Genomic DNA, 23,793 nt, shown 5'->3' with positions numbered 1-23,793 from the left:
AGCACTGCCAGGGGCTGTGCTCCTCCCTGCAGGATGCTGTGAGCAGCTCTTGTAGCTCCTGGTGCTCAGCTGAAACTCAGCACCATTTGGCTCCCTGTTATGTCTGCTGCGGGGTCTGGGCAGACACTAGATGAGCACTGGGTCCCTTACAGCACCAGAGATGTGAGCTTAACAACTGGAAGAGGTCACAGGAATGAACACTGGGAATGGAGTGAGAGAGAGAGCCTGTGCAACCAACAAGTGGTGTTAGCCACAGAGCTTCAGCCTTCCTGCTCTGCTTTGTAAAGACAGGCCCTGGCAGTAGTAGGCTGTGATGCCAACAGAAAATTCACCTTGGTCTGTCCTTGAACTCCAAGTGCAAACTGCTTCTGGCCACCAAACCCTGAACTGCAAGTCCTTATTACCACAAGGATGAGTAATGTCCACCTCCTCTGCCAGCTCTTGTGCCACAACAACTTCCTCCCCAGAGTGCTCAGCCAAGCTTTCCTGTCCATTCATCACAACAGCTCTTTCCAGCCTGCTTTGTTTTACTTAGCAATTCTCCTTCCACACTGTCCCGCAGCCCTGATTCCTCAAAATCCCCCTTGTGGCTTTCCTCAGCATCCTTCACTACCCTGGCTTCCTTCAAGCACCTTTGCTTCACAGAAGTCTGGGGATACTTTCCTTTGCCCACAGTCATTAACACTGAAGCAGATTTCACTTTCTTTCTCTTAGTTATGAATCACCTTAAATGGCAGAGCACAAAACTCACCAGTTCTGCTAAATCTGGTAGCCAATTTTATTCTAAATAGGAAAGTCTCTCAGATACTAGAGGGATAACATATTTTCTGAAAGTACCCATGCTAATCAGCAGAGAGCTTCCTGCTAAGCCTGAGTTACAATGACAATTTAATATAAATGTAGTATTGGTTCCTATCCAGAAAAAATGTTAGACTATTAGTGAATGTTAGGTAGGCCCCCAATCAGAGCTAGATTTCTGTAGAAATGTTGGAGTATGGCCATGCCACGCTGCACTGTCAATGTACAATGAGCAATGTGTGGAGTTTTATGCCTATTTCCTTCAATTAGTTGAGATCCACTGACTAAAGCACCTTGCCATCTAGTCTTGCTTCTCGGCTAACCTAATTAACCTGGGTACAGATTAGCTCCTGTAGGGCCAGGTTAACTGGAGTTTGGAAGCTAGCTTGGTTGCCGCCAGTTTGGAGTTCTCATGTGTGTAACACTGTACAGCACAGAGCTACCTGCAGATGGCTTTTGGAATAAATGTCTCTGTAGTTAGGTTGATTTTGAACTAGAAAGCAACTGCCTTTGAGACACTAGTATTCTTCCTTACAACGTGTACACTTTGGTACTTTTACAACCCCTTTATTTTTTCTGCTGGTGTTGCAGAAAGGACCACGACAGGTACTTCTGACAACACTGGGACCAGCACTTGGGATGCAGGTTACAAAATCAGTCAGCCAGAAGGTCTCCTTTAAAGGAAAAAGTTGGAATGAATATGTAGCCATCATAGAAATGCTTTGGAGAGTGCTATCTTATTGTGATGAATTAGAAGACAGAAGATGACTTGAATTCCAGAAGAAGAGATATTCTTCCATTTGTATGTATTTGAGTCCTGCTATGCAAAATTTTGTAATTTAGTTCTCAAAATACCCTTGAGATAGCAAGCACTTCTAGAATAAGTCATTAAATGAAGAAAAAGAGAAACAGTTCTGTCATTTTAAAGATACAGGCATTTAGAAAGAGCCAAATTACAGTGTCAATCTTGCAGAGAAAAATGTAGCCAACACAAATTGTTTAGCTGAAGGACGTGTAAGTAAAATTTAACACTACTGTGCTGAAGCTACTGTGGCTGAAACATGTTCTTATTGCTCAAGCGCTACCTCATATTAGATTGACACTGACTGTCTACATCGCTAGCTGAGGTGCTAAGCTAGAAGCACAGGATGCAAGAGATTTTTTTCATGTCAGGCCTTTTGCTCTTTTTTCAGACCAAATCATAGTCCTCTCCAATGTAAGTGCCTCCCTCCCTAGAACAGATTTCTTTCATACGTATTTTCTCACGTTCTTTGTGTGTTTGAATGCCCATGTTTCTCTCCTCCAGTTTCTAGCTCCTAAACATTAGAACTTCAGAAAGCATTTATAGGACTTGTAAGAAGAAGGTGACCTTTGGATGCTGAGAAAGAAAATGTAAAAATTACTGGCCATTTCTACAAGGATGTGTTAGACAGCTTCTGAAATTGTGGGAGATCTGGAAAACCTCAGGGAGTGGTTCTACTCTGTGTTTGCTCTATTAAAAACACTCTTTGTATACTTTTACCTAAACTTGTATGAATTATGGCATTAGGAGAAGGGCCCATTATAAGATAGCACACTGAGATAGCTCACCTGGAAGTGTTTCCCGTTCCTTTATTTATTTAAGTATTATCATAGCTAGACAATAATGTCAAGGGTTCTGAGGGAAAAAAACAACAACAACAACAACAACAAAAAAAAAACTCAAAGCAAGCAAAGCCTGGTGCTAAGTGAGCAGGATTGGGCTAACTAATCATCATGCTATTTTCTAGCTGATATGTGTACCTGACCCTTAATGTCTATTAATTGTATTATGAATGAGAATGTAGTGCACCTGCCCAAGGTAGAGGAAAACTGTACTATATTTTGGTATAATGGTCTGTGTTCTGCCTCTCAAGAGGGATGCTGGAGTGCTTTGTAAATACCGCTTGTGAATCAAGTCCATTTGGAGCAGTTAACACACTTGTTTTAGAGAAACTTCCGCACTAGAGAGATAGGGGCAGCTGTCCCAAGTTGTCTCTTCCTCTGGACAGCAGGGATTGGCAGTAGAGTGGGATGAGGACACAGCTGCAGTGAGTCCCTGAACCTCAGCATTTCTCCCCGTACTATCAGACCAGAGATGATGTCGTGTAACTCACCCTAGGCCAACTGATTGCTTCCAATAGTTGGTTTCACATTTAACTGGAGCCATCTGGAGCCATCCCCGTGGGGCGAGCACTTTCACTCTCAGCTCTGGGTGCTGAAGCACCTGGTGCCCAGGCCTGCTCCTTCTGGCTACGTGGGCCTTAATGCAGTGAAGACCTTAGGAAAAACTGAAGTGCAACATTGACTCCTCCTGCCTCCTCCACTTCAGTGTCTTCTGTCATTCCAAGCAGGCTGCTCTGAGCAAGTATTCAAAAACATACATGCTATTCTGTACACTCTTGATATTTCTTTCTCAGTGCTGCTCAGTGTAGCTGCTACGTGTAGCTGTTTTACTGGCAATGTAGCTTGAAAGTCTTCAGTTGCTCTAAACTTTCCTGTTTGGCTGTTAGGGGATTTCAAAACTAGAGAAACAAAAATGGTAGTAATTTGGTGAAGCCAATTTTATTTCAGTGAATTGAATTCTTAAAAATGTGGAACTAAATTCACACTCTCAGTGTTTATTTTATCTGATTATTTTTTAATTTCGGCTTTGTGGGTTTCAAATGCAATGGTGCAAGTTTTTTCATCGTTATGAATTTTCTACCAGGTGAAGAATTGGCTTGCAATCTGGTTTAACTTCAGTCCTTTTCAGGTGGATATTTTTCTCAGCAGAAAGTAACTAAAACATTTCAGAGGATCATCACATAGTTGAAGAACTTAACTCATAAAGCCACTTGCTTGTGCACCAGCGGGAATGTCAGCAGACGTATGTTTAGTCTGAGAGCAGGAGGGAGAACAACGAAGCCATTGTGTGAGGAGGTGTAGGTAGAAGCAGAGATAGCTACTTTACAGGCTGAAGCACTGAAGTACTGCTTGCCAAGGTCTTGTATTGTTATTATTTGTACTATTATATCCTTTATGAAGTATTTCAAACAGACAGTATTTTTGAGTTTCTGCACATAATGAAGAAGCAACCCTTGCCTGGTGAAAACTCACATAGCATCAATGACAGCTTGGAGACACTGAGAATCTGGAGCAAAATTTGGTTGATGTATTTGGTTTGGGTAGAGCTCAGAGTCAAAGTAAAATAAATCCTTCATAAAAAAGGAATAGAGTTAGCAGAATAAGCAGGAAGTATTAAATTAGAGAAAGTAGACTTTAGAAACATTGAAATACAAACCGTTCTTAGGCACTCAGGAGCCACATGTGTAGGATGTCTTTTGAATAGTTTCATCAGCACTTTTGGATTTACAGGCACAAAATGCCAGTTAGATTCATTGTAGTCTAGTTGCACAAAGCCAGTCTTTTGACTAAATCCTTTAGTATGAACAGCCAGTCTGGTACCCTTGCTCAAAGGAAGGAGCAAATGTGAGTAAATACCGCTGAGGGTGGGAAGGGTTCCCCTATCTCAGCAGCTTTAAAAAAGGTGAAGAAATGAGAACAGTCCAGCCTGTAGCTTTTCACGTGGACCCCTTGAATAAAGAAGCTGGCTACAGCTGTGTTTTCTACAGTCTGCTTGCAGTCCTTGGGCAAACTTCATTTGCTGGTATAGGTGAGTGCAACTGCCATTAAAGTGAGCGGGTGCTGTGCCTGCCAAACTTGGCCCTCTGCCTACAGAAAATTAAATGCATTGGCAGGTTAGCCAGAGGAAAGTCTGGGGTGCCTGGTACTTGCTCTGCTGTGCTGCAGCTCACAAAAGGGAGAGGCTCTGCAAATTCAGAATTCACCACTGGGCATATGCTGCCTGTTTCTTTTTTTGCTCTGTAGTAAGTTTTTCAGATCCTGAGAACTGTGCAAAGCACAGTTACTGGCAGGCGCAAGGCAGGGGACAATCAGAACCATGGCTTCAGCCTCTTCTCCAGGCTTGGTGGCCACAGCCTGCAGCCTGAATACATACATATATATATATATATATATACACACACACAGTAGGGATTGTAAACTACTTATGCATGTACTTATATGTGAATGTGTGCCCTTCAGTGACTGAAAAAGAATAGAAATACGGAGAAAAATGTCTTTGAATTTGTCTAAGGCTATTTCTGAGTTACTCTAGTGTAATCTTTCTCCACTTTTTCTAGGCTACTTTTTAGCCCCAAATTGTACATCTCTTGCTTGTACTTTATTTGATGTTTTTTTCTGAATCCTCCTCAATTCATGAGAGCAACTGTGCTCTCATGACAGTGAACACTGTCATTTGCCTAGGTTACATGAAGAAGAAATATCCCAGTGCCCAAATGTCTTGGGAGAGTTGGGCCTGTTTCCAAAAGTGAGGCAGCACTTAGTAGTATAAATCCCATTACAAATAAATGTGATTCTGGTTTGCTTGGGCCGAAAATCCTTTTTAAGATGGAAATAGTCTCCTAAATCCCTGCAGGCACGTGGAAAAACAAAATCACTTTAAGTATTAGTTTAAATTATGCTTAAAATCAAGCAGTTCTATAAGATGGTGGCTACCAGCATTCCCTGTATTATTTGTATGATGACTTATTTCTGAAGTGGGTAGAATTATGTTACCCTGATTTGCAACACTTCAGTGTCTCTTAGACTGTTTACAATAAAAATCTGATGCTGACAAATACTGTGGAGTATATTTAGTCTCTTGTTGTGGATTACACAATTGATTCTGAAAGATTAAAATGCCCCACCTGCCTTCTTGCACACTTCTGTTTTGCCATGTCAAACAATATAAAATGAATACTGCACTTCCCTCTATCTAATTGAATAATTTACTGTAAATAGCTGTCATTTACTTTGGAGCAGTAGGGGATCATTAGCCAAATGGATGTGAGTAAGTCAGGCCTTTAATGCGTTAGAGGGGCCTAAAATGGAATCATCTAAATGGGACCATCAATACAGCATGCTGAATTAAGTCAGAGGCACTTAAAGCTTCAAGTCCTCTTGTAAATTACATGCTCCCTCGGCAGAAAGGTAATCAAGAACTTGCATAAAATATGCCATCTTTGTTTCAAAGCTTTATTTTTAATGAATAAAACAGTACAATCTAGATGACATGATTGGTAGCTATAACTGTTTTGGATTTCCCTCATTTTAATTACCTCCCTTCCTCACTGATTGAAGCGTTCTTGCTTGGAATCAACTACTTGTGCTGACTAATATTGGCTCTATTCCGTAAATAAGTTAAGATGAGCAGGTAACAACATATCTTCTTTTGACTTTTATGGGTATATGACCTGATAATTATTTGCAAAAGTTTGTGTTCTATGTAATTTTTAGAAAAGTTCCAGTTAATCTTAACTCCTAAAATGTATATTTTGGGTTCATTTCACCACCAAACTCAGTGGCAAGGCTGTTGGGTGCTTTAATGCATCTACGCCCTTCTCATTCATTCCCCCATCCCAACATTGCCTCTAGTTCCTCAGCTCAGGTCCCTGTTATCACATAAAAGTTTGTTCTTCAGCTAGAATCAGAATCCAAACTTACAGTGATGTCCTAAGAAGTGGAAGTAATATAGACAGTAACTGTCCTGAAGAGCAAGCCTTAATTTAAAATTTGTTTTAATTAATTGTAACTCCACTAACTTGTATTTCCCATAAGAGTGTTCCTTTTTGATATTTACTGGGTTCAGGGTCACAGTGACTTCCTGGGAACAAGTGTCACATCCTCTGAAAAAGCCTTTCTGACTTTTGAGTTTTCTACACTTTAACTTCATAGAACCCCTAGAAGATTAGAAGAATAAAGTTCCTGACCTATCTTTTCAGTGTTAATTCAGTATTCAACACCTTTCTTAGTCATCTCTTGACAGTGGTCAATCATCTTATAGTCTTTGAAAACCATTTTTTTGTGCAGTAAGCAATCTACTTTCAAGAGGATGAACTCAGTTTAATTCCTGAAGTAAAATCTGGTCAGATTTTTAAAATCAAATTGTGAGGTTCAAGGGCTGTAAATAAAGGAAAAAAGCAATAATGTTATGAAACAATTTCTAATTGTTTCATTGCAAATGTAATCTGTCACTTGGGCATTGAAGAAAGAACTGGATACACCTTCATTTCAGGGACACAGATTAATTAACTTGCTTTTCAGCCTGGAGAAAGTTTATGAGAAACCTTGTTGTAGAAAGCAGGATGATTCCTTATTTTCACTCCCTGCTGTAACCACTGTCCTACGTTTCCTGTAACTGTTTTTTTCCTTCTTATTGAAATGAGTTTTTTAAAGGTAAATTCATCTTGTGCTTTGAAACTCTTCAGATTCTGCTTATGAACTGCTTTCACTTTTATTGGATGAGTCATGAGTCGAAAGCTCTGTCTTGTAGTTCCACCATGAGTAATGCTTAGCATTTTCTTGGGTTCTCTTTTAGAACACTATTAAATTAAAAGAAGAATCTGGTTTTTGATATCCTAATGGACAATTAGATGGTAGGGTCTCAGAACAGATTTTTCATTTACCACAGCAACAATTTAAATTTTTTCCTCCAACTTAAGGATGCCACTTTTTTTTTTTTTTTTTTTTTATGAACATGTTGCAGGTCACAGCTCTCCATCTGATTTAAAAAAAGAATGAGAAAAATAACATCATTTCAGCACTGGGACTGCTGCTCAGGTATTGACTCAACTTTGGGGAAGGGTTTTTCATTGAGATCTGTATCAATACCAGCTATCAAAGTTGGTACCTTGATGCGTGTGCAGACAGGTCTACATGACATTAAAGGCATGGTAGTGAATTTAGTACGTCTGAGGACGTATACTCAAGAAATTCTCTTCTTTCTGGCACTGCCCTGAGAGGTCATGGATAGTGTTCCTGAAACATCCATGCTGACTCATGTCCAAGTAATGTGTATCTAGAATGAAACTGATGTGGATAGTCTCTGCTTCCAGTGGGGACAGGGCAGTCTCCCAGGGCACTTGCGTATCAGCAGATGTTATGGGCGCTACCCAACAAATCATTTGACACACCTGGCACTCCAGTATTTACTGGTGAAACGTAAGTGTCATCAACACAGGCAGTGTTTAGATCCAGCCAACATAAATGTTGACTGTGGACAGTCTCCTTAAGCTTAGCCAACCTGAAAAAAGGCAAGCCGTATCTGCAGATGGAATATGTATCCTCTCCCCATGAGGAGTTAGAAACATGTCTAAATTTCCTGCTGAGGCCAATTACTGGCTTAGGTTACATTGACAATATTGGAAGATAACAGCCCCTTTGGAGACAGGCAGAGTTTAGCAAGGCCCATGATGGAAAAAGAGAGATGTATGAAACACTTAAACATGAAATCCTCTCAACAGAGGTGGTAAATTGAGTAACCCTGGTATTCGAATAATGAAATGAGATGTCTGCAGAGATTTTGGAGTTTATTTGGCAACTCTCCCTCTGTTCTTGCAAATGGACGATCATCTGCTTCACATCTCACATTTCACAGCTAGCAATGGAAACGAGTCTTAGGACTGAAGTTTTCAAGGCAATGGATCAGCTTTGTGGCCTCTGCTAAGTTTTGGTGCATTTGCACTCAAAATGATCATCATCAGATTTGGGGAATGCAAGTTCATGTAGAACTTTCAAACTTTTAACTTACTCAGTTTTATCAGTCTCCTGCGCCTGCAGTGTTTGTAGTATATGGACTTGCACTGGAAGTAAGTGAACAGATTGTTATCAAAATGTGACTCTAATTTGACATCTATCTGACTCTCTATGAAAGATTAGTACCTACTGCAGTATAGCCATAAATAACTGCAAAGCTCAAGTCAAAATTGTGAATAAAAATCCAAGGTCATAGTTGTTTTTGTATGAGGAGAAAAAATAAAGTCTGGAATCTGAGCACACCTAAGCCTAATGATTAGAAACTCACCGATTTTTAGCTGCTAAAAGCAAAAGCTTGGCTTTGGAATCTTTAATTTCAACTAACTCTGGTGTATGTTTCTCTACTTGGCCATCACAAACTATTAAAAAGACATGGTAGCAATATTTATCAAAATATTAGCCAGCCTTTTCCTACAATGAGACATGCATGTCTTAAAAGGTAATTTTTCTCTTTTCTCAATATCACTTTTTAGAAAATCATGAGAACAAATAATACAGCCATTCTAGAACAGACTGTGAAGTAGTTCACTGTGTACTCCAAACTCACATGCCCCTTTGTGTAATAGGTTACTGAACATCAGCTGAGCAGCAGTCAGTTACTGTAGTTCAGCTGGCAAACAGTAAGTTGCTGGACTCCAGTAGCTTGCTGTGTGTCTGGGCTCCATAGATAGAAAAGAGACGTAAAGAAAATACGGACTCTAATTTTGTACCTTCCAAATCTGGGACTTTACTTTGTAGTATTGCTACAAGTAGATCATCACTTTCTAAGTCACACTACAAATACCTCCCCCCGCAATAGTTTGTGTTAGAACAGTAGTGTGCAATACAGATTTATGATTTACACTACTCAGTGTTACTGTAACCTAATGAAAGATTTCATGTTGACTCCACAGCATAGCCAGACTTAATCCCTCCCCAAACACCTAGCAGAAGAGGCCTAGCCCTCTTTGCTCTTCACTAACATGTTTTTTGTCCACAGTTACTAATTATCATTTGCAAACACTAAGTTTTCTTCCCTGTTTTCACTGAGTTCTTAATAATGCAGTTTTCACTGACAAGGACACTTCTGTCGGGAAAAGGCCATCCAGTTTTGTTCTGTCAGGATTTATGATGTTTTTAGGTGCACCATGGGTCTTCATACACACACACACACACACACACACACACACACACACACACATATATATCACACAACATCTACCTTGAGGGATACTTGACAATGAGCAATGCTCCTCTCCTCATGTCTCTTCTATTGCTTTGTTGCCTGTACTCTCTCTCCTCCTTGGACCTTCCACACTAAAACTTCAGCTTCTAAATTGGGAAAACTGCAAATCATATAAATTGTATATCAGACACTACCATTTGAAAGCTCTTGGCTTGGCCTTCTGGGGATCTGCACCAAAAGGCTCCAGAGTGTGTCTTGACAAAGTCTGATTGCAACACATTGACCTGAAGCAGACACTGCACTTTCAGCTCCAAGCTGTTCCCAGGACATGGCCCGATCTTTGGAGTAGGTCTAACCTAATGTGTAGAGGCTCCAAAATCCCCCTGAGTCTTCAAGTTTGCTAGGGATTTCTGGCTGTACTCTGGCTGTACTACATCTGCCTGAGACATTCAATATGTGGACGATGCTACAGAGCAGTCTGTTCTGCCTTCAGCACTGCGGGGTATTCCCAATCTGTATCTTTACCACAGCTTTCTGGCCCTTCACCTTGCTTTTTTTGAGGGATGGAGGGGGAGAAGAATGTCTGATGACTGGACACTCTTTGGCAGTGGTTCAAAAATACACATATGGCGTTTTCTACTTTAAAAAATGGCAAGAGTGAGATTTTTCTCTCTCTCTTTTATTACTTCACCTTTATGTAGTACAATAATGACTAGGAAATGTAAGTTCTGCTGACATACTGTCTGGAGGTGTTAATTGCAGTTATTACAGAAAAAAAAGTACAACACTCAAATGTTGCTGTAGGTGCAAAGGTATTCATATTTTGCATGTCCAGGCACTTTCACAAACTTGCTCTGATTTTTTTCAGCCTTATTTGAAAAAGTCTGTGTTACTAGATTTGTTGTTTCACATTTTAGGGAAGACAAGCTTTAAGACAAAGACTAAATTAGCATGAAGTTACCCTAGTGAAGAATCCTTACTAAGATAACTGGGTTCCTTAAAAGTGCATGAATTGACCACCTTTGCTTTACACATTCTTTGTTGTGTTGGCTAATATTGCATGCTTGTCATTAAATTGGGTCCCTGAACATTAGATTCCCTGCTTTTTGCATTGTGTCCAGATACCCAATTAGCAAGCAATAACTTGTGTATTTTCTTCCATATTAGCGTCTCTATATAAAAGTCTCTAATGTCCTTTTATTTCTTTCCCTCAATATGCAGAAGGAAAAAAAAAGACAAAACTTTAGTAACAGAAGTAACAAGTTTATAGGTAATGCAAATGGTTCAATGGCTGGAGTGAGCCATTTTTTGCATCTGTGTTAACTTTTAGGTGAATGTGCATTCATATGTATTAGTCTAAAGCTGGTTTTAAGGGTTGCAGAGTAATGCCAAAAATAAAGCAACTGGATATTAACTCTGTAAAATGAAAAACTTAATGGCTGCTGCCAAATATTGTTAAAATGCCACCACTATTTACCATGCAATGCCTTGCAATACTTCCAATAAAGACTTTGATAGTATGAGCTGTGACCTGAATTTATAATACTGTTTTGCTCATCTCTGTTAAAATGTCAGATTTTTTTTCGTTGTTCTTTAGGGGAATATCAATATAAGTAAAGATGTCTTGCAGATTGCCTGAGTAACTGAAATGGATATTAAGGTGAAATCCTTTAATTATAGAAAATTGATTGTACACAGAGATAAACAGAGATATTCTTGTCATCCTTCCTTGCAGGAAGTGAGTAATTTACATAGCTCCTTATTCTTTTCCCTTCATGGAAGCTGCTAAGTACAAGGTTATCTTCTACAGGTAGTAACTTAAAATATCAGACTTTTGCATATTTGGTTTCAATTTGTGGTTCTATCATGTTTAACTTTGGCTAAGTCACTTCATGTCTGTTTCTTCATGCCTTGCCTGAAAGTGAAGATGATTTTATCTATTTTGATTTTAAACTCCTTTGGATTTTTTTTTAATATTTGTGGCAAATAATGAACTCTAGCCATAATTTCATTGCATCTAGAAGCCCTGTATTACCAAATAACTGCAAAACTGCTATACTCTGTAGGCAGTTCTGAGCAGCATTGGCTACACAAAATAGCAGGACTCATCACGAGTGAGAAGAAGCTATAGATTAAGTAGAATTCATTTTAAAAAGTTTGACCACAGACACGTTTACTAGGTAGGAAAAAAAATCATGAAAAAGCATAATTTTTTTTGAATTAGTTACAAAGTTATGAAGCAATTTAACAGAGGGATAGAAGGAAGGGGGCAAAGAAATGCCTCTCTTGCTTTAAGCAATCTGTAACAACTTCCTTTCTTGAAGATCTATTAAGAAATCGAGGAGACATACAACAGGAAACATTTTGGAAGTTAGTCCTTGCACAGTTGACAGGACTATTCTTCGGCATATCTGTGTTGTAAATTTACCTTGGGTTGCCACTTAGTTCTTTGTTTGCCCTTGCTTTTAGTCGTGCTTTCACAAAACGCTGCCCGTTCTATGTTTGCCTTGAACTAGCACTTCTAGCCTACAGCCTGTTTTGCGTCTTCACCGCAGCATTAGTCAGACGACCCCCCTGCCGCTGGTGGAGCTGTGGCTCTCAGTGCTCAGGGGCTGCTTTTTTTCACTCTTCTTGTCTGCTGCTGCAGAAGAACCTACAACCTATAGTAGTATCTGGTTGCTACTGAATCCTTTATATCGCACGTTCAGCTCAGCTGTCCTTTGCCAGGCTGCTTCCTTGAGATCTCCCAGCATGTTTTCAGCTAGCCAGAAAAACGTACTACAATTTGGTGTACTTTGATGCGAGTACATGATAGCATAATTTTGTGGTAAAGGTCCCCACTTCTCCACCTGCTGTACTGATGACTTACTGTCCTCCTTTTTCATAGGCTAGGCTGTAATCTTTAAAAAATGCTTTGTACAGGGCTGGGGGCAGAATCCCCTCTTTTCATTTATGTCCTACACAAGGCTAGTTTAAGCAATAGCCCCTGTATTTCTGCCCCCTCCACAAGCAGAGCGGGAGGGACACGAGGTCCCGCCTCCTTCAGACAGCACGCACTGAGGAGACGAGAGGAAGCATTTGTAGCCCCCACACTAGGGGCTCCACTGGACTTGTATTAGCCTGTTGGTATCGTGCCACAGGCAAAACTGACTCAAGTAGGGGAACTGTACTTAAATTACTGCCAAGCGATGCGAGCCTCCACCCTCCGATGGAGCAATTTGGAGCGGAGAGGCAGAACACGATCAGAGAAGCGCTGAACCCCCCCCCACCGGCCTCACCTCGCCTTGCTTCCGCCAGGGGTCTCCGCCCCTCGGCCCCCCGACGGCAGGCGGCCAGGGCGGGCGGAGCTGCCGTGCGCCGCCGCCGCCGGAGCCTTACAGCCTCGCGGCGGCGTGTCCCCCTCGTCGAGGGGGCGACGCGTCCCTCGAGCGCGGCCGCCCCTGCTCGCCCGGCCCCGCGGGGGAAGTGCCCCCCCCGCGCCGCGGGGCTTTGGCGCAGCCGTTATTTCCACCTCAGGGCGGGCTGGAGCCGGTTCCAGCCGGCCGGCGGCCGTTGGCGCCTTCCGGGGCTTCGGTTATTGCTGGAACCTGCGTGAGGCGCCGGCTGTACCCTTCGCCGCTTAGAGACCGAGCCTGCGGCTCGCACGGCCCTATTGCTGCTTTAAGGCCGTGTGTCTCATGGTGTGCCTAGTCTTTTTTTTTTTTTTTTTTTTTTTTTTTTTTTAAAAAAAAAAGGTTTTGGTCTAATTGCGGCTGAGAGAGACGTTCCTCACTCCGTGGATGGGTGATCACGGCGGGTGCTGTCGCGACTGAGGCGGCTGCACTAAAGAGAGGTCTGTAGACTGTGCAGGCAAAACGAGCCCGTTTTACCCACTGCGTGGCTGAAATACTGTGGAAACCACGAAGCCCCTGCTGAGAAGGGGGCTGCGGCCACTGTGAATGTTTGAACTAAGACCTGTGCTGATGGGAAGCAGGTGATGTCAAATTAGCATTTTTTATTTAGATAGGTGGGAAAGCACTGTGCAGTCAGTCCCTCAGAAAGCAAGGGAAGGATAAATATAGAGAAGTTGTAGCTCTTGGTGTTTTATGACAGCAAGCTGTGTTAATTCTGCTCTCAGAACCAGTAAACATTTTTATATGGTGATTATTCTGCATTATATAAAAACATAAAATACAGCTCCAAGGTGCACCAGCTTGCCACCTGTTCAATTCCTGAACGTCAAAAGCAAGTTCTTGCCCAGGCAAACTGCCTCTGAAATTCTAATCACTAGAAATGTGACCACTAATCAGTTTGCTCCCATAATACTGCCATTTATATAAATTGGTGTGTCCCTTCTAGTAGGAGAGATTATGTAAAGACTTTCAATGATAAGAAAAAAAGATGCCAAGTAAGTGATTAGGCCAGTGGCTTTTTGCCCAAAATAATTTCCTTAAGAGAGGGGAGAAAAAAATATCTAGAACATTACACTTTATTTTATCATGGTTAGCTGTGTAACGGTTTGGCTTTCTGCTTCCCCTCCCAGTGTAGCCAAATCCCCTAGTTGTGTTGCAGGTATTCATTCTATTTCGTGCTTTCCATATGCTTCATTTAATACAATAAATGACATGAACAAGTCAATATCCCTTGTTTTAAAAGCAGAATTTTTTCGTTGGGCTCACAAAGACAAAATTGTAATTGTTGAACAATGTCCTGAAAGTGAATGAAAGACTCAAAAGTTCTGTATGAATGTGAATGAAGTCTTGTCCTAAGAGCCTGGCTTGAGATTTCTTTTTTTTTCTCGCTTGATATTTGCAGTTGGCAGTTACACTTCTCCTGCTAACTTAAGACCAACAAAGTAATGATCCTGCCTGTAACTTTCAACATGACCTGTTTAAACTGAGATAGATTTTATCTGCCACTCTAAATGGTTTTTAAGTTTCCAAGGTAGAGTTGTGTATGGTAAGACTAAGATGAGAAAACTTTCTTCAGTATCTGGAACAGAAAAGAAGTACCACAGACTTAAGTTTGCAGTAGTTTGCACATGTATGATGGACATTGTCAAAGATAAACACAGAAATGTTTAAAATTGGACCCTGTGCCTGCAGAAAATAAAGAGAGATCAGATGGGAAGAAATATGCCTTAAAAATAAAACTGTCTATGAGTGAAAATGAATCCATTTCTGACTGTACTTGATAGTGTAAAGAATAAACTGCTCAGCAGTGCTTTCAGTTTGATCTGCAAGAGCAGTTGCTATGAATGAACGCTTTAGGCAGCCCCTGTTCCAGCTCTCGTCTTTTAGTGTTAATTTTACATTCTAGGAGTATTGATACATACATCTGTGTATATGGACCTGTATTAGTATGATCCATTTTAATGCATTGTTTGAAGGACTCTCAATTATTTCTTGTTTCGGGTTTTATTGTCTCCTGTATTTGTGAAACTCAGCTTAATTCTGAGTTGGCTTTTACTATTGTAATTAATTTGTGCCTGTATAAGCCTGGTATAAAGCAAAATGAGCATGGGATCCTGAGTCCTCAAGTGGTTAGTGTGAAAAATTTCTGATGGACCAGACCTGTTGCTGAAGGACAGAGTGTATGTGTTTACTTTCTGACCTATCACATAAATGCTGTCAGAATTTTCCTCTTAATTTGATTTGTAGCATTCCATTAACAGTTATTCTGTGTACCAAGAGAGTAATAACTAATGATTCCCAGACTTCTAGAGTTGTAAAATAAGGACAGGCACTATTTGGCAGAACGGAGACTGTACTTTATTATGGCGGAGGTACTTTTCGTATTAATGAAATGTTATCTAATCTAAAATGACTTCTAGCTAATGACTTGTTCTCTGGTTAACCATACTACTTACAGATAACATGCTCTTCTAGTTCTAATGATTATTAATAATCAAAGGCTAAATACCTGAAAGAGGTTGTCCCTCTTTCAGAAAGAGGAATGATGCTCTTGATTGACCTTATTTTAAAATAATCTTTTTAGTGTTGAAATTTTGATGTTAAGTGTTAAAAATGAGTTGCCAGAAGTTCATTGATAAGCCTTTTGACTTAAGCTTTTACAAGAGTGGATATGCTAGCAGTGAGTGAGTTCAAAAATGTGAATTTAATTGTGATAGTTTCAGAACTTAAATGTTCAGGACATCATTTTTTTTGATGGAGAACTTCCTTAGGGCCATCAGTAGCAGGAGTAAATGAGTTGCACCTATTTCACTTTGAAGAATATGTGCTATATGCTGTTACGCTTTAGGACATGGGTGCATTTCTGATAGAATTTTGACTGTTTAAATACTCCTAATTTCTGGTTGGTTAAATATGAGTTAACATGTTGAATGATAGGAAAGAAATTTAAATTGGGAGTTTTGTCAAGGTGTGGTCTATTGTCCTAGCAGAAAAAACATCTTTTCCAGGATGCTTAAAGTAGTGTGGCACTTCAGAAGCTGCTATTCAATGCTAAAATAGACTTAAGCAAGACGAGTTTCCCGGTAAGGAGTTTCTGTAATGCAGTTGGAATCTGCTATTGTGATTGTGTGTGCTGCTTTCTCTCTAAAAGAAGCTTTTGGCTGACTGTCTTCACCGGAAAGGAAATGTAGTTTGCGGTCCTCTTATCTTCATCTGTCCAGTAAACATGAGGAAATAACATCTTAAAATCTAATTCAGTGTTGACGTGACAAAGAGGATGATGCAGGACACAAGGCGAGATTGCTGCCTTGAATGTATCTAATTCTACATGCACACACCATTACCTACCAAAAGAATTAAGCCAATTGTAAGACATTTATGATGGTGATGCAAGTCCATATGCAGATATTTATTTGTGTAAAATCCTGTTTAAGGTATTAAAAAATTGGCTTTAGAATAAAGTTCAAGAATGCAGATTCTGTTACTTCAGCACAGAAGTGTCGCTCAGACTTGTAGCAAAATGAATAGTCTTGCAAATTACAAGTAATGCTTACACTGTGTATCGTTGGGTACATGGGCTGGTATGCATGCCACCTGCTTTAGTTGCATAGAACTATTGTGAAAGCTATTGAACTTCGCAATGTCTGCCTCAGAGGCTCAGAGAGCAGTGACAACAGAGAGTACACACAGTGCCCTACATATATTTCAGTCCTTCAAGGGAAAAGCATTGGAGTTTTTCATGACAGGTTGCTAGCATGTGTTCTGCTGGTAACAGTGTGCCTATGCACTTCTGTGCATGTTGTCCTGCATTTGCTAGGTTAAAGAAGCCTTTGATGCTGAGTTGCTAACATAAAAGATGAAACATTTGATACTCTCTTATCTCTGACTTCAGATGATGGAGTCATCTGCATGGGCGGCTACAATATGGGATGTTATTTTAGGAATGCTAACTAGAGCTCAACACTGTTGTGCCTTTTGACAAAAAGCAGCAACAACTGAACAGAGGGATTCTGTCGGTCGTGTAATGGTCTTCACTAGGAAATACAATCTGTTTGTCTTGGCCTTACCCAGAAAGAAGAATTTAGGATTTAGGCAGACTGTAATGTATGGTGCTGTGCTGTTGGAGGTGCAGTCAATCTTCTGGCAGATTGCTGTGTGTTGGGGAGAGCACACCTGCCGTAGAGAGACAGAGCATTTCCTCACTTAGCATTAACATGGGCTTAAAGGTTTGAGCTAATTGTAGTCTTGAGGCAGACTGTCTGGTTAAGGTATTAGTGAGGTATTTTGTTATTGTTCCTGGAGCATAAGTGACTTCTAAGTAGGAGCTGATCATGTTTTTAGAGGCTCTTAGCCATAATATAACTGTGTATTTTGTGGGAGGAGAGGATATAAAAAGCCATTTTTTTTTTGGTCAGGTTTCTAATTTATAGAGAACAGTGAGAAGCGGTAATCTAATTTATGACTGTGTACATTATATCTCTGATCACAACTAATGGAGTACATCAGATGCTCCGATTTGTGTATATAGAGATTTTAGTGGGCTGAGCTAATGGTGAAGCAGCTTTTGCTTGCCAGAGGGAAGTGGTTGATTTTGTGTTGGGAGCTTGGAAAGGTTAATCCTGTGTTTGATGCTGAATAAAAGGAGTTGGCTAGTGTTCATGATGTCTGTACTTTTACAGACTGTTGAAAGAATATTTTCTCGGTTCTTTACGTGTTAGGAATTAGGAAATGAAATTTGATCTTGGAGATTTTATGCAGATATATCCATCTTTGATTAAGGACCTCATTCCCACTAGAAGATAGTGGTAATGAGCTATTTCCAGTAAATTTGATTAAATGGTTACTTGTATTTGGTAATTTTAAATTTCTTTGACAAAGTCAAAAAATCTGCTAGCAAAAAGAAATGAAGAAAGATTATTTTTTCTTCATTATTAGTGCTGTCTGTGCAGTATATGTTAACTGCTAAAGCAGACAAACAAACAGCAACAACAACAAAAATGCCCAATACTCCTCTTTTTCAAATCAGAATGTGTCTTGGGGATTTAAGCATAAGTACTCATATTTTCGTGTTGGACATACGAGCTAATCAGGCACAACTTGTCAAATACCAGACACTATTACAATCTTTTTTTTAAATTATAGAGTTCAGCATTCTTTTTTAAATTCTGATTTTTCTCCTGTTCTCAGTATATTCGTTCATCTGTTCATTTTTTCCCAGGAAAATTCAGGAAAAAAAAATATCCAAGCAATCTGGTGCTAGTAGTGGGCAGAGCATGTATTCCATTGTAATATTTTTATGTATTCAAGACAATGTTTGTGGGTTCTGCTATACAGATCTTGGCCAAAAAGAAACACAAGGAAATGTATTAGCAATGAGATCAGTTTGCTAGGAAAGATGCTGAGGGCCACTCTCAGTGTCAATTAAGAACAATTTGGAGAGGCAGATTTCTTAAATACTGTGTGACTCAGCTTGCAGAATGTAGCCAATAACCAAATGGCAGAATTTCACAAGTGGTTACACCAAAAACATTCTTCTTCAATCGGTGACACAAGTCACTAATTTCCTGCGTAAAGTATTTTCTGCAAGACTGAAATCCATTGATCCCAAGTTTTTCAACACATTTAAGAAAGCATCATTTCCCCACTGTTCTGTCTCCTCCTCCTACAAATTAATCCATCTTCTCCTTGTTCTTGAGTTGTGAATCATTCTCTTCCTTAAATATCTCACATTAGTTCTCTATCTACATGGGTGGCTGGGAATGCTTTCACCTTTGCTGGCAAAATAAATCCTGTTTCTGGCTTCTGTTGAGAACGTACATTGATTTTCCTTGGGTAATTCCCTAAGGTAACTTGACAGAGTTAAGTTGACAGAGGAGGGAGGGAGGGAGGGAGATAATACCTCTCCTTTTTTTTACTAAAATGGGGAGACTACCTCCATCTGTCCTCCTTCCCTGCCTTGTCCTGGCACAATGGTGAGTGTTTGGATATTTCTGTTGGCCACTAGGTGTAGGGAAAAAATAGAGAAAAAGATGTGTGGAGTTTTAAACTGATAGAAAAATGAAAAAGTTTAATTCAAAAGGATCCATTACTTCGGTAACTTAGACATCAAAGGCCTTTCTCTAAATGTAGTTTGATATGATTCTAAAATCATATGAACATACACTTGCTTTCTATCTTAAAATCAGTCTTTTTGACAGTAACCTAAAGAATTATAGTCTTACTAAGCCTTTTTGCTCTGGAGTGCAAGTTACTACAAAATGATTTAAAAATTAGGCTAAGTAACAACCCTGTATTAACCTTGTAATATGTTCAACACAGCTGTACAACCTGTGCAATAATCCAGGAATTTCAGGAATATACAAACCCTATATTGCTTTTGCCATGAAGTGTGCTTACTAGCCCTGATTATCTGCTAGAGGTTTGTGGTGGCCTGAGGTAAAAGAAGTTCTTTCAGTCACTTTTAATGAGTTAGCTTCAGGTCAATGGGAAAATATCATGCCACCCTGCATTGAAGAGTCCCGAGTTTCCCTAATTTTTCTAAACAACTGTTTCTCTTTAGATTCCAGCCTATGGAGAAGTGCACATAACGAATAGGATAAAATGGCTTTTAAGGGCGAGAACCATTTAGATTCCCTTCCATTACCTGTCCAACGGTAAGTGATACAGTCTGTCACACAGACTCTATTGAAGATCAAAATGTGGTTTAAAAACTCGTTTTAAACTCAGTTTTAAATAATAGCCATACAAAATATTAAGAATGTGGAAGTTGGGATACGTTTGTCAAGGCATTTGCAAGTTTGTATACCTATAGTCTGGTAAATCATGACAGTGAATATGCAATCATCATTTTAAATAGATGAACATGTTTGCAGTAGAGATGTGCCTGTATTTACTGCATCAGACATTCATCGTAATGAATATCACTGGAATTCTGGCATTCCATAAAAACTGCTGAAAACTAAATATAGGGTTTGCTGATTGACTTTTTCCAGGTGTTGCTGTGGGAATGATATGGAGGTTATAGCATAATCTCTCAATTTCTTGATGATGGAGAGCCTACTAATTAGTAGATTTTTAGAGTTTGGCTGCTCTTTGGCATCTAGACTATCATCTGTAATATAGGTTTACCTCTAACATAATGTAATTTCCATGAAAAAAACAAACGAATACAATTAGCTTCCACATTCTTGTTGAACTAGAATCTTGATATGTGGCATGATTGTTTACAGGAAACAAAAGGGATTTAAGCTTCATTAAATGTCATTCTAGTATTCCTTTTTTTTCTTCAGGCCAGATTGTGAATCGTTGCTGTGAAAACACCCTCCTGATATTCAAACAAAATGTGAGGCTTTTCTTCACCAGAAATTTGATATTTTCTACCTTCCTTGTCTGACTCTTCAAGTAGGGATTTTGATAATGACATCAAGCTTATAGTCACAATAAGACTATTGGTGTCTGTTGTCTTCTGGAAAAAATATTATATGAGGCCTTTGATAATTGATAGTGTTCCCTGGATTCTAGCCAAAAATTACATTAGTAGTCAGTGACTCCTGAAAGTCCTGGATAGGATGGAAAGGACTGGTATCAACAGCAGTGTTGTCCAGTCTGACCTATTAGTTTATTTTTTTTTCCTGTGGGTTGGAGAACGGATATCACTTTAATTCACTTAGAAACTCAAGTATCTCAACACACAGAGCCATGGATACCTCCTCAGATGTACACAGCAATGAAGACAGACTAATGATTTTGCTGCAGAAGTGCTCAGGCTAACTCAAAAATTGCCAGCAACGCAGGTTAATTGCTTAGTGAAAACTAATGTCTTCCAGCAGCTGAGTCTTGGATCAAAAGTCAGAGAAGCCAACTACTGTGCCAAGAACTCAGCTTGCAAAAAGGTCAGTGAAGTCTGTTACTATAGTAGGAGACCGGTTGCAAACAGCGGTGTTAACTGCCTAAGGTAGTAGGTCCTGTAGATGACAAGAGCTGTTCCAGGTTGATGATAGCAAATTTCAGTTGCAAATGCATAAGCGAGGATGTTAGCTGTAGATTCCATGCACTGATGAAAGAAGATGTGGTGTGGGAGTAATGCCTGTGACACTCAAAGGTACAGTAACACAGAACTGAGAAGCACAGAAGTTGCAGGCTAGGAATTTCTGAAAACTACCTTCATTTTGATTCTGCTCTGTTCAGGCAGATACTGCCTTGCATCAACTCCACGCTATGTTGCATCTTATTACAGGAAGTGATCTAAACAAGTCCTATATAGTAAGTAGTGTGTTGTAGCAAACTACTTGGCCCAGTAGAGCAACTTTATGTAGTGCCATTAGTCCTATTAAAGTCAACAGTTACCTTGTTTGTATAAGGAATTTAGAACTGGGGCCATAAGTTGAGCCCCTGTGCTGGCTGAATTGTTGTTTACACTGTTTTCTCTCCTCTTGGTTTTTGTGGGAAATCACAGCTTGTATGGAATAGTCCCTGGAGTATTGAATCACTGTGCTGGTAGTTTTCAAACACACTGTCAGACCTACCTTCTATAATTGACATCTGGAGTGTTATAGATTCAGTACTTAAACATACAAAATATCCTGAGGAAAAACAAAATTATTGTTACAGAAACTTTATTTTCCATTTCACTGAGTTATGTACTTAAAAACAGTGATCATTGTCTCTGAGGAGAAAAAAAAACATTTGGAAATTGATTTAAATTCTCTCTTTTAAAGAATTAAATCAGTTGGTCTCCAAAAGCTGTTAGTAGTCCTATGTAACACATTTTTAATGACCATCAAAATAATGCGTTTCAAGTATATGTTGCCATCAGTAATGGCCAGTTCACTATAGCATGTTAAGTGGGTATATTTTCCTTAGAGATGTATATAGCCCCATTCTGTAGTAGAGTTTTAGTTTGGCTTTTGAAAAATGCTGTGACCCTTTCCTCACATCTTTCTATTGAAATTATTTTTTCCATCTTCTAGGGAGTTTTACCAGATGGGAGAGCTAATATAAAAGAAGTTTTCTTTCTCTTCTACCCTCCTTTTGTCTCCTGCATAACAAAAACTATCAGCCTCCTGTGTTTGCTTTAAGCTAAAGCTTATGATATAGCCAGATTTTTTATGGTAGTCATGGTTTCTTGCACTTTCCGTATTGAATAATCAGCTAAACTTACAGTCAGGATCTCTAGTCACTCAGCTGAATCTCTAGTCAGTCAGCTGAACAAAGCAGAGTAGGCCGTAACAAAAAGAGAACAAAATAGAACAGTAGAATAGAATAGGTTTGTTTCTCAGATTAAACATTCAGTTTACAGTTGAAATTGTGACAAATACAATATGATACAGACATTTTAAAGTATGCAATAAAGGAAAAATCTTTTATGGAAATTAAGTATAAAAAATACCCTCTTGTTGAAAGATGTTGAAATTTTTGCCATATTTCTTGGAAGCACTCTTGAAAATAAAGGGGTAAAGTGCAGAGAGAGTTTGTCTTCCTAATCTTCAGAAATGCAATGATGCAGGACTACTTAATACACAGTTTGAACATCATTATAGTTTTTAAAAAGAAAGGTGAAAATGGAGATTATAATTTCAACTCGTATACAAGCAAAAGACACTGTGTATTATATAAAGATTTTTTCTTTCGTTGAAAGTCAAAACTTCGAATTTGAGTACCTGGAAAATAAACCCATTAGATGTCTATTTTTCTGTCTTCCTTGGTGCTAGTACTATTATTGTGTTTTTTGCTGGTGGAAGTTTCCATAGAATCTCAAAGGACCAAATCACCAGCATCAACATTATCAGTGGGTATAGATGAAAATTTTTGTCACTGTTTCAGATGAAGAAGGTGAGGCAGAGAAAATATATAAGCATTTCAAATCTAAGAACTTGCAGCTAAGTCCTTTGACTGTAGCATTTCACCCCTGAAAGTTTGCCTTAAGTGACCTCTGTGGCAAAACCAAAAATAGAATCCAGGTTTCCTGTCTACTAATTCTGCGTCTTAAGCAAAAGACATTTCTTCCTCCTTTTGTTACTTTCTTCCTTTTTCTCTTAAACTAAAGATCTGAGCCCTATGAAAGAACAATATGGATGAGGTCACACCGTGCATATTTATAACTTTGTACTGCTCTTTAAAATGTGCCATGCATCAGCAAGTTCTCTAAACTTCTCTGAAGGATTTGCTTAAATGTCCTGTAATATAAATTAAGGTCTACATGCACTCTTTTGTTAAAAAAGTCAATGTTAGGGTGGCTATCAATTTAAGAAACATAAATTTCTTACAATGTTCCTTTTGGCTTGTTTGTCTAATATTTATATGTTTATCTTAATTTTCTATTTCTTGCTGAGTTATTTTATATTTCTATATAGTAGATAATGGTGTCTGGAGCTCTGTTTGCTGCACAATGACTAAACTGTCTGTATGTATATCCATACATCCCTGGTGAAACTAACTATAGCAGCTGTAGTGATGAAATCTGATCTGTAGGCCATGTAGGATATGATGGAAATTCCTGAATGACTTAGGAAAAAATCTTGTTATAGGGACAACTTTTCAGTGGAAATGAGCACGTTTAATAAAGGAAAGTTTGCCTTTTAAGTCAAGGCAGAATTGTAATCACTGTTTCCCAAACTCATGTTTGCTGAAATAATTGGAGTGATTAAAAATGAACAAACAAACAAGCCAACCTGACAGTTTGTATATGTCAGTGTGGGCTTGTCATACACAAAAATTAGTATGTTTTTCAAGTTCAGATTTGAAACCTTACTCCCAGCTAACAGCTTGTACTGAGGAGTGTGA

At 39.3% G+C, this 23,793-nt stretch overlaps 1 protein-coding gene across 3 annotated transcripts in view; it reads left to right on the top strand.

Moving 5' to 3' along the window:
* Positions 1-23,793, top strand: part of INSC (INSC spindle orientation adaptor protein) — a 143,877-nt gene that overhangs the window by 24,218 nt on the left and 95,866 nt on the right. For all 3 annotated transcript variants that reach the window (XM_085317163.1, XM_085317161.1, XM_085317160.1), the window contains exon 2: positions 19,571-19,664. In XM_085317163.1, coding sequence (XP_085173289.1) covers positions 19,612-19,664 — 53 coding nt within the window. In that variant the 5' untranslated portion in view covers positions 19,571-19,611. The remainder of the gene's footprint in view (positions 1-19,570; positions 19,665-23,793) is intronic.

The sequence above is a fragment of the Rhea americana genome, unplaced genomic scaffold, assembly GCF_003343005.1.
Source record: "Rhea americana isolate MKP2758 unplaced genomic scaffold, rheAme1 scaffold_49, whole genome shotgun sequence".
Classification (NCBI taxonomy): Eukaryota; Metazoa; Chordata; class Aves; order Rheiformes; family Rheidae; genus Rhea; species Rhea americana.
This window is presented reverse-complemented; position numbering and strand designations above follow the sequence as displayed.